At 40.0% G+C, this 11,934-nt stretch overlaps 1 protein-coding gene across 2 annotated transcripts; it reads right to left on the reverse strand.

Annotated features, from left to right (window-relative positions):
• Positions 1-492: 492 nt before the first annotated feature.
• nme4 (NME/NM23 nucleoside diphosphate kinase 4) lies at positions 493-11,584 on the reverse strand. 2 transcript variants are annotated; one of them, XM_062531830.1, is made up of 5 exons: positions 11,114-11,582; positions 10,147-10,268; positions 9,961-10,062; positions 2,886-2,998; positions 493-2,386 (listed from the first exon to the last, which is right to left on the reverse strand). In XM_062531830.1, the coding sequence occupies exons 1-5, from the start codon at positions 11,238-11,240 to the stop codon at positions 2,260-2,262; spliced, it is 591 nt and encodes a 196-aa protein (XP_062387814.1). In that variant the 5' UTR covers positions 11,241-11,582; the 3' UTR covers positions 493-2,259. The 2 variants fall into 2 exon arrangements, with proteins under 2 accessions (XP_062387814.1, XP_062387815.1); XM_062531831.1 differs by lacking the exon at positions 493-2,386 and adding an exon at positions 2,457-2,686 and having other exon boundaries at positions 11,114-11,584.
• Positions 11,585-11,934: the final 350 nt, after the last annotated feature.

An 11,934-nucleotide genomic window follows, 5' to 3' on the forward strand; every position in this document is an offset into this window, starting at 1 on the left:
CACTCGTCAGCAATTAAAAGTGCACTGGAGAGGATGAACATTCTGATGAGAAAACAGTGCAATATTTGATTGCAAAACTCTACAATTCTTTAAACTGGGGCACAGTACCAGTGGTTTCGTGGGCCGTCAAGGAAAAAATATGAAGGCTTCAGTATCCAGAAGTACCTTCATTCATGTGGATGACTTCAGCAGTCTGAAAGCTGGTAGATAATCTCTGTGTCGTGGACAAGAGTGAAAATAAATCCGGATAACCAGTTTTGCTCGTACAAAAAAATGTTAAGGATGGCCAGAGACGTAAAGTTTATAGACATAAGGTGTAGCTAGTCCACATTTACTGAATGGCAAGATTATGTGATCAAACATCGGGCGCTACCTTTCAAATACTGTATGGTTTGTGCTAATGACGAGTGTTTCTCTTGGACACTATAGGTGGTAGCACAATTACTCCTTTCATGGTCTTTTCTTACAAAGGCTTTGTGGGCCAGTGTGTATTCATTCTTTAAACACAAATTTTTTTTTTTTTTTTTGTCTTTTATTTTGAGAACCAGTGTGGAAAGAGGGAATGTGGTTTACTCATTAATTCTTCAATAAAAAATCTTACCTTCAAAACATTGAACCTAAAGATCATTACACTCAGTGAAGATAATGTTAAAATAAACACATCCCATGCATGTACAGTATGTCATGCGTTGACTAACTTAACAGCACTGGTGTTATGGCTAATCTACAAGGACAACACTACAGGTATGTTGGGTCATTCCTGTTCACACAATTTAAAAAAATGACTTGAATAACTTGAACTTTTTGTTTTTCTTAAATGAGTTATGAATAGCAAATAATTTCCTTTTAGAAAACTAAGTATAGTTTTCCACAGATGTTTTGCATAGATGATAGTTTAAAGTGTGGTTTCACCAGCATTGGATTCATTAGTTTATTCATATGTTCTCTTGCAATACTGGTACATTTTGTAACATTACATTAAACTAGTTATTGTATTTACAGACTTGGCATTCTACTGTAATTAGGATAGAAAAGCTCATATGAAAAAGAAATCCAGTTACTGCTCCGATTACATTGCCTACAGTATATTGCCTGTTATGCATTAGACGTTGTTATCCATTTTGCTGTATTATTGATTATATAATTATGAGGTTATCAGGGCAGTAAGTGTTATGTACAGTTTTGATACACTATTAGGTGTTTAATGGTGCTTCATATGATCATCCATTAACAATCTCATTGTGGATTTTCTTCCATTTCCACATTCTCTCCCTGAAAAGCTGTGGTTTGATAAGATTATATGTGCAGTCATCAGTGGGATGCCAGACGATTGTGCTTGAGGTAGAAGTCGTGTCACTGTGCTGACTTTCTTTTGCACTTATTCACCTTTTTCACATGGCAGCCATTGTGTAAACCAAAAGGAGGCTATGGGGTACACGGACTATCTATTTATAAATGACAGGAATGTCTGTCAAACGTAGCAGGTGTCTTGCTATGGGCAGTGGCAAGTGTGATGTGTTTTTTTAAAAAAAATATATATGTATATATATATAAGAAATGCAAAAGATAATTATAATTATTATAAATATAAATATACCGTTAGATATATAGGTAAAAGAAGCACACATTGCCATGCTGCTCTAGCCGCTGGCCATTCCCCTCTCACAAAGCACAGCGCAGGACCAGAAAGGGTAAGCGGAGCTTTGGCAACACTGAATCAGTGCACAGCACGGGTAGAAAGTCATGATACATGATGTTGGCTGACACCACACAAAGTGTGATGTCACTTTTAGGCTACCAGAGACTGTTTTTGAGTCACATCATTGCAAATTTCATATGACGATGCATTATTCCACCAAATGGTTTGTCTTCTCTATCATCAAGTTATTCAATAAGCTAAACATATAGCCTTAACTCAGAACATTAGGCTGTCGTTTTGATTGGTAAGAAATGCTTAATGCCAAGCTTAAATTCTGCTCACTGCACATTTATTATAATGTATTGTAATAGGCTATTCATTATTGAATGTTTAGCTGGAAGGATGTTTTTCTCTATCATCCTATTTTTAAACAAGGCCTACCTGCAGGTATTGGGCTACAAGTTTCTACAGGAATAGCATGATTGATCATTAATGCATTCTCGCCACCCACTGGTGAATGCGTAGAACACAACAATCCTATGTCGTGTGCCCCATAGCCTCGTTTTGGTTTACAATGGCCACTCCATAAATAAGGCAAATTCTCTCTCTGCTTTGGTCCATCACCCTTCCATTTCATAGAGGTTGTCATGGTCACAGCACTCCCATTCAATCAGCTCTGAGCTTTGGAACCAGAGAGCGATTTCCTTCTGAGCCACCTCAACCGAGTCAGATGCGTGGATCACATTCCTAGAAAAACACACACAAACCACTGTTAACAGTGCCATGGGGCAGACATAATGTTTGTGTGTGTGTGTGTGTGTGTGTGTGTGTGTGTGTGTGTGTGTGTGTGTGTGTGTGTGTGTGTGTGTGTGTCAGTGTGTGTGTTAGACAGGTCATTTGGGCCTAGTTTTTGGTCAAAGTTTTCTCATTGGATTCCTGATAAGAACCCCTATTGGAACAGATTAAGACTTGAGACCAAAAATTCAATATGGCCGCCGTATCCCAAATGGCAGGTTTTCCATCAAGTGCGGCTGTATTGTAAGGTCACTGTAATTGAAAACAATATAATATTATTAAAATGATGTAGTCCTCTATCAAGTATATTTTAAACCCATTATAATACATTTTCCCATTAAACATTTTTGAAGGCCCAATTTGTTCTAGCAAATGACCTGTCTATGTGTGTGTGTGTGTGTGTGTGTGTGTGTGTGTGTGTGTGTGTGTGTGTGTGTGTGTATTTACATACCTGCTGATGTGAATGCAGAAGTCTCCTCGAATTGTCCCGGGAGGAGCCTCAGCTGGGTTTGTATGTCCAACCAGCATTCGGGATGACCTCACCACATTATACCCCTCCCAAACCTACACACACACACACACACAAGATGCATGAACAGATTCAGCAGTGAATTCAAGCACCCAGTAATGTAACAAACCTCCAATAAATACATGGCATGTACTGTAGTGCAGTGGCAATTACTGAAAGTGACAAGTTCAGTTATGTTCCGAGGGAGGTCAAAATATCAGAGGTGACCATTTGTTATGCTTTTGAAAGAGCACCATTACAAATCATAATCAAGAACTGTATTCTAACATTACTTATGTAGTGTAATGTTTTCCTTCAACAAAACAACACATTTCCAGACAATTTTACACCATTCTATTTTGGAATTCTACACAGATTACAATATTTGTTGGAAGTGTCATGCTTTCTGACACTCTTTAAGAGAAAACTGGAGAGTAAGTATGCTCTTTCCCCACCAGCTCTTCATGCAGCTTTTTGATCAAGTGTACTAACTAGAGTGTCATTGTATTGTTGACATTTAGACTGATGACAGTGTTATTGTTTTGGTTGCATCGGACTAATTAAGTTGTGGTTGTCAGCATTGTTAAGATCAAACAGAGAGTAGTTTATTTATACAAAATCAGGCAAAAACTGAGTCTGAATTGAACTGAATTGAACACAACATTTTTTATAAACAAAAGGACACAACACAGTGTCCAATTTAACTAATTTATAAAATTGCTGACTGGCATTGCACATGTTTCGCTTAGTTGTTATGGAGTGGATTAAGAAGTAGTTATGGTCATTGTTGATATGTCTTGCAAAAATGATTTTGAAAATGATTTAACGAGTTTGTAGCTGGTGTAGTTCTTGTGAATGTTGAAATTGAAGGGATATAAACTGGCTTTATAGCCAAAAAAACAATAAAGGTGGGATCTCAAAACACAGGAGATGAGTCACATTGACACAGACCTACGTCACTTTCTGCTCAGTTGCCCTGCCTGAAGGCCCGATCACATTATAAGCGCCATGCGCTATGAAAACCATTACTTTCAATGGGTTGAGAGCGCAAAAGCGGCTCTGTCGCTGTTCTCAGCAAAGCGCAGCGCCGGCGGCATTTTGCCGCTTTGCCGCTGTTGCGCTTGCCGCGGTCAAAGTTGAAACATGTTGAACTTTGACCGCGGCGCGCTGTAAGTGAATGGTCTTTTGCGCGGAGCCCAGCAGTGACCATAGAAATAGGTCCAACAAAAATCGTAGAACGTTATCTCAACCAAGAGCAACCTAGCGGTGAGCGCAGCGCATGCCGCTTATAATGTGATCGGGCCTTGACTGCGTCATCCTCAAAATGACGTAGGCGGGGCTAAAGTTCGGCTGCATCCAGGCTACTGTGTCCACACAGCATCTTGCAAAACAAGTCTGTTGTTGATGTGTTTAATACGTCATTATGTCAACTGAAAGTGCTTTTTTAACTTTCACTTGCATCATAGGTCACTGACTCTTGGCCTGGTTTCAAATTCAATAGACCAAATTATTCTTGATCGAGGGTTTACAAACTATTGTCAGTGTTGCCAGGTCATGTGAGCAAAAACAAGCAGCAGGTCCTTGAAACAAGCCCTAAAGAAGCGACCCAAGTAGCATCCCCTCCCCGAACACCTGACGTTACATTTCTAGGGCGGTCATGTTAGAGGAGCCAGTAGTTACCGCGTAGAGTCGAGGCAGAGGCATAGGTTTAAAATGCCCTTTGTGTACGTGTAGACTTTGCGTGGATTCTACGCAGAAACAACAAACACGAAGCAAGCCCAAAAGAAGCGACCACATAAAATACACGCCCCCAAAACCGCAACCCGCAACTTCACCGAAAAACAAGCCCAAGTCCCTTGTAATAAACGGACTCTGGCAACACTGACTATTGTGAGTTAAAACAGTCTAGCCACCCTAGATGTATTCTTGGGTTTCATCAGGTCCCTTTCCACAGGTGTATGAAATCAAGCACCTAGATTATGAATGCAGACTGCATGGTGCTTGATTAACACACCTGTGAAATGGGACCTGATTAAACTCTGTCTGTTTTGATTCATGTATCTTTTAACTACACTGTCAGAGAGACTGAATGTGTCAAATCAATAGATTAACAGATACTGTGAAATGTAAGGTTATTTCCTAATTCCATGATAGGAAGTAGCAATCACATGTTTGTAGGAATAGGAAATATTCTGACAATTATCTAGATTCTTGATTCTTGCCACATAGTTTCTGCTGTGCAGCTCTGATTGACTGCCCCTCCTGAGGCTTTGAATGGTGGTTAAGATAAATCAGCTCTCTCCCAGTGGTGCCTGGAAGGGACCCATAGTCTATTAGGCTGCGTTTAGACTGCAGATCGGATATGCTCAATTCCGATTTTGTGCTCATATCCGATTTTTTTGATTGCATGTTTACATCTACTTTCGCCAGTGACCCAAATCCGATCATGTGTGTTTACATTTGCCAGACACTTGAAATGGCCCGCATGCGCATGGGCTAAAAGTTTCTTGTGGGGGAGAACCAGCACAATCGTAACACTTTTTTATTTTCTCAGTTCAAACTAGCTTTACACAAAGACAATAGACTTGAGAGCAGTGAAACTTGATCAGAACAGAGTCATACATCTCTACTCCATGAAAGTTGAAACAGAATGTAACAAATATGTTGCAATGTGTTAATAACTTAACTTAACAGTGACATGTACCTTTGTTCCAACCTACGCAGCCATAAAAAAGTGCGGTAGGCTACAGTTGTAACAGTATAACGTCATGGTTGTAACAGTGCTAAAATCGTGAATCCTATAACATATTTTAACACAAAACACTGCTGGCTTAAACAAAGAACATCTGTTTTCATATATAATCAACAAAAAAAGGTCCAAATGTATGACTGTTAAAAGCTAGTTGTATGAGTGATTAGCCATTGCAAACCATACGGTATTATGCTAGCTCACAATAACCTTTAAATAGGCTTATTTTGGTCCTATCGACTTGATAAAACCTGTTAATATAGTTGATGAACTGCTTATTTCTTACATGTCTGAAGCAATTGGTCCAACACTGATATTTGAAGTTGCTGTGTTAACTTTCATTGGGTGTGATCGCAGCACATAAAAATAATCCATAACTCGCAATCATAATTGCTCGCACATGCGCGATAAAATCAGTTAATTTTGCCAGAGACGGGTGTTACAACTAACTCTTTTACTGTCTATGCAACTAACCCGCACAGGTCTAGGTCATGTTTTTTATTTTCATTTAATTGCATTTGCTGTGACTATATAAATCAAATGGCACTCATGTTAACTTGAAACAGATCGAGGGACTTACGAAATGAACGACATGTGATTGAAGTCTACACATTCAAATTTCACGAAGCAAAGTTTAACAAACAGAACTGCAGTTGCAGTTTTAAAAAATAGGCTAATAGCCTACAAATCGCGATGCTTGAATTTGGCACTTTTTTGCTTAATATCTCTGGTTGGCAGGCGCGTAGGAACGTAGTAAGCATTGGGGGGGACTTGCCGAATTTTTTTTATATTAATAAATAAAGGGGGCGAATTATAAGTCACATAAGAGATAAACAAAACCTATTGCTGAAGTTTTAATGGCCCTCTGTAAGATGCCGCTTTGAAAATATGTATTTCAGTCTTTTCTTAACCTATTTGGAACTGGGAAGAACATCTGCACATAGGCTGTTCAGAACACATTTCTTCCCTGAAAACGCACACAGCTAGTCTGTAGGACAACTGACTCCCCCAATGCTTCCCTTTACGTGGTTGCATAAACGTTGCTTAAATGAAAATATGTTTCTTCTTCTTGACTTTTCATATGCCATCTAAGTAAATTTTATGTCAGCTGACAGATGGATGCGCGTTTTGGGCACAATGAATGGGTTTGCCCTTAGTTTAAATGGAGACGCAGGGAGAGCGCGCTGTGGCTATTGTTACCTGTATGCAGCCAGCTCAACAAAGTAACGTGGTTAGAAGATTCCTGTATGCTGCATTGCCGTGACCATTTCCTTGTGGATTTTTCTCATTGGAATACAGCTAACGAACACGAAAGCTGAGATTGCCTTGCGCATCAGTGTTGGAACGATACTCAACAAACTGTGAGATAAACATTGTTTTTCGTGTCTGGGAGATCTCGTTGTCGTTTTTGACTGTCGGCTTCTTATGTTTATTGTTTGGACGTATGGACACTGAACTTTGAGGGGGTGTTTGTTTGTGCATTATGAAGCTTTGTGTTAATTAGTATTTGTCGGGCCTTCACCTCAGCGCGTAAGTTGCGCGCTAGGTGGCCACGAACGAACTCATTGCTTAATTTGTGACAAAATACAGTGAGTAGCCTATTCATCTTTCATTTGTGTTTTTTCATTTGTTAGATAATGTTGCATGTTTGACGTAGTTTGTAAACAGGCATTCTGCCCGTTTATCTTAAATCAACCGAGGCCTTCGGTTGCTCATATCCGCCCGTAACCTTATGTGCGTCGTGACAGTGTATAGATTATAATAAGGGGCAAATTGTTACACATTTAATTTTAAAAGCATAGCCTATAATAGGATGAATAAAGTGTATGGACTTGCTAAATCCAGGTAACCAGATAATTAGGCTATGTGCCACGTCCGATTTCGCAAGTGATAAGCCTACATTTAAAAGCGACAGCCATAAGACTATATTTAGGCTATCGTAGACTACTGTATTCACCCACAATAGGCTATCCTCTTAACTATTTCGAAAAGAATGAAAGAAGGCCGTACACTAAATATTTGGACTGAGAGAGGAGCCTACATTAGCTTTCAGACACTCAAGGTGAGGAAGTGCTCCATGCTGCATTATTGAGACGGGCTTTGTTTCGGGAAACATTCTTAAAACACAATGTAAAAGACCTCCGATGCGCAGCGATAGCTATAGTTATGGGGCCGTAACTCAGGAGGATATAATTGAGCTAAGTAATCAACAACATCTGTACTTTGCAGCGTTTTTCTTTCGGGAGGGGGTCCAACATTGGGGGTGTCCCGACCCCCGCGCCTGGGTTGTAGGCTATTTACAGTAGACCATTCATATTTGGATGGCTATAGGCCTACGATTGTAGATAATTCTACAAATGTTTTATTCTCAATACATGGTCTACGGAAACGTAATAGTCTATCAAAGTATCAAATAGGGCAACTTTTAACACGCTCCGAGTCCGCCAGCGCGCCCACTTGGAATTGTAACCTAACGTCACCAGGCGCAAAATTGTCCCAGATTAATGACGTGTGGGACGGATTGCAATGGAATATCCGATTTGTGTGTTTAGACTGTAGACACATGCACACAAATCCGATCCATATCTGATTTAAAACCACATACGAAAGGGGCCTGTATCCGATCTGAGGAGATCGGAATTCATGTGTTTTTTTTCTGTTTACACTGTCGTGGCACAGATCGGATACGTGCCACATGAGAGCAAAAAATCGGATTTGGGTCACTTCAAACTGGCAGTCTAAACGCAGCCTTAGAGGTGAGACAGCTTTTAGGTTCATGGAGCAGAAACCTTCCGTTGGGCTACAGTATATATAACCACCTGAATGTACCAATTGCTCCTCAGGTAGGTCCAGTTAGTAAAATGATTTATTGTTTGGTTATTGGACAGCTCGTAAAAAAAACTGACAGACAAGTGTGCCTTTGTTTAGATTTGAGTATATTTTTTACCAGCCACAGATTGTTGTACTTAACTGTCTTCAACAAGATGAGATTAATCTGTATTTTTGGGTGGAATATAAAGTGACCCTGGGTTGGTGAAAGGTGCTATGTAACTGTATAAATGTATAAAAGTGATGATTATTAGTAGCAGTAGAAGTAAGAAATAATAGTAGAAGTAGCAGCACCAGTAATATTATACAGGCACCCTGTACAAGTGTTAGGAGTAAACAATTTGCTGATAAACAATATTATCTCTTCGCAACATTCAAAACATTCCCTAACAGTCACTATTCCATTGACAACATGTCAGTGCATGCCATCTAAGCTCAACATTAAATGTACCTTTTTTACCCTACAGCACACAATATTGGCTGACAGACAAGAGAAGGCTCTCTCACCATGGCATAGATAAAATGGAGACTGCACATGCTTTTCCCGACGCCAGTTTTATTGGAACAACATTTCGGCCTACAGCCTTTTTCAAGTTTATCACCCAAACAGTAGAAGAACACACCTTTAGTAGTGAGTAGAGTAATTTAGGAGTGAGTTTAGTAATTACTTACAACGTAATTACAGTAGTTCATCTATGTGGAATAAGTTAGGTAAAATACAAGATGGCAGATTGTGTAAAAAGTCAAAGTAAACTATTCATAATATATCAACACAATACAATACATTTCCTAACAATAACTAATTTATGTATAAATATGTTAAGTACAGTCAATATAACTAACACCCCGATCCCATAGGACAAACAATGTGCACATGTGCAAGAGTTTACATATAAGGTAACAGACATAGAAGTAACAAGACTACCTGTGGCACCTAAGGCCTCTAGAGCCACAAGTATATCTTGTTATTTCTATGTCTGCCATCTTGTATTTTATCACACTTATTCCACATAGATGAACTACTGTAATTACTTTGTAAGTGTTTTACCTAACGTATTCAATGTGCATGAATTTTGGAGATTGGAAGTGATTAAAACTATGCTGGACTGGTATTATGTATGTATTATGTATGTATTATGTATGTATTATGTATGTATTATATATGTATTATGTATGTAAGCTCATGTCATGGCGGCTAATTGATTACAGGTTAGCGTAGACCAATCATCAACAAAGGGTCACTACTAAAGGTGTGCTCTTCTACTGTTTGGGTGATAAACTTGAAAAAGGCTTTAGGCCAAAACATTCCAATAAAACTGGCATCGGGAAAAGAGTGTGCAGTCACCTCCATTTTATCTACGTTTATGCATCCTGCGACCAGCACCTCGCAAAAATCACAGGTGTGCGTTGGTTTTTCCTACAAATAAGATGTTCTCTCACCATGGCAACCACAGGGCCAGAGGTCATGTAGTGCAGCAGACTGGGATAGAAGGATTTCTTGCACAGGGACGAGTAATGCTGTGACAGCAGCTCGTCAGACACCTGAGGGAGACACAAAACAGGTTGGAAAGAATGTGGCAGGACATGTTTTCCAGACTCAGAGGTGTGCACGCTTTTTTTTTTTACCGGCAACATTTTCAGACCAACAAGTCGGAACCCACGGATCTCAAAACGCTGGATGATCTGACCGATGAGACGCCTCTGGACTCCATCCGGTTTGACTGCTACAAGGGTGCGTTCTCTTACACCTACAATAAACATGGAAAAAAAAAACATTACACAGACAAAGCAATCATAGACACGGCTAAATATGTTGTTATGTCACTTTTACACACACACACACACACACACACACACACACACACACACACACACACACACACACACACACAAACAAACACACACAGACACACACACTCACACACACACATCACTTGGATGTTCTCTAGAGTAAAACTAATCTACTGATGTAATTCCAAAGGGCCTGACATGCATGTGCTCCCCACGCTTTCTGTAACACAATTAAACTAAGACATTCCCACACATTGAAACACTGAAAAGGCACCACTACTGTCCACAGTATTAACCTTGAGGAATGTAGGCTACAAACTGTATTGTACAGTGCGGGGGGTGCTGGGGTGGGGAATTGGATGGAAGGGGGATGTAAACAGAGAATATTTTCACAATACTTCAAGGCAACAAGCAATCCAGACGCGTGCGCGCACAAGCAGACACAAAACAGGAGGCTTAATAAATCCTCAGTGGAGTTACTTAGTGGACATCCCACAGGGAGCGCCTGGGGACAACCGACCTAACTACAGAAGTGAAGTGTTGCCAGATCGTGGCCGGTTTAATGAGTGAACACCGAATGAAAAGCGCTTGTGACGGCTCAAATATTTCGCTCACTGGCGGAGTTACCAGTGAGTGGGTTGTCCGAAATGGAAAGTGTTGCTCTCAAGCAGCGTCCCCATAACACAAACTCAGTAAAATGCCACGTGTTAATGCTGCAAGATACAATGAAGGCAGGACAACTTAACATCAATAGTCTTTAGGAGTTAAAATTAGAGAAAGAACACGAGCAGTCGAAAATTACCTGCAGAATTACTGTTGTAGCGAGCGCGCTCATGTAACGTTATGGATTTGGGAATCACTGGCAGTCCATTCATCTGTTTGACCGGAAAAATTACACCGCGAAGCAGACATCTGGGAAATAGTGCCATTTTTAAAAAAGACGTTTCTGTGTGAATATAATTATTTCTCTGTGAGCACTTAAAGGTTTTTGCTAGAAGTGAATTTCGCCTTCTCTAGGCTACTGCACACAGTTTCCTGTTAGTTTGACAAACTTTAGTCGCGTGCAGAAATTATATAGGGGCGTAACAAGCTCGTGCTATTTAACCCCAGGAATACACGAATTCTGAGTCGTGTATATTTGGCTAAAAGACAGATCGACTCAGCCTTTTCGGATTCAAAAGAAGGCACGAAACAGAAAACAAGCTGAAACAAATAATTGAGAATAACAGTACTCTCAGTTCATTAGTCCATTCCTTCATAATCATTCAGTCATACAGTCACCACATGTATTTGTCTCAGATAGTAGGCCCACATGACATACAACAGGTCATTTACCCCTAGGGTTAGGCAATCAGCCAATCAGTATGTCACCACCAGTGGGATGACAGTTCAGTGTGCATGTGTGTTAGTATTAGATAGGGTGAGTGGGTAACCATGGGGAAATAATAAGGCTGGCTAGATTGTCCCATACTACAACACACACACACACACACACACACACACACCTTGTTGTAGTACATTTAAAATCAGTGAACTCTCTGCCAAGATTAAAACACTGATGGGAATGTTTCATAGCAACTGCAAGTCCTCAGCAGCCATCCTTATAACCTACAGTGATTTCGC

Source organism: Sardina pilchardus, chromosome 3 (assembly GCF_963854185.1).
Source record: "Sardina pilchardus chromosome 3, fSarPil1.1, whole genome shotgun sequence".
Classification (NCBI taxonomy): Eukaryota; Metazoa; Chordata; class Actinopteri; order Clupeiformes; family Clupeidae; genus Sardina; species Sardina pilchardus.

Coding starts and splice junctions, on each gene's coding strand:
- nme4 (XM_062531830.1), bottom strand. CDS start 11,240: ATGGCACTATTTCCCAGATGTCTGCTTCGCGGTGTAATTTTTCCGGTC. Junction 10,269..11,113: donor CTACAACAGTAATTCTGCAG/GTAATTTTCGAC, acceptor TGTTTATTGTAG/GTGTAAGAGAACGCACCCTT. Junction 2,999..9,960: donor CTGGCCCTGTGGTTGCCATG/GTGAGAGAACAT, acceptor GTGTGTGTGTAG/GTTTGGGAGGGGTATAATGT.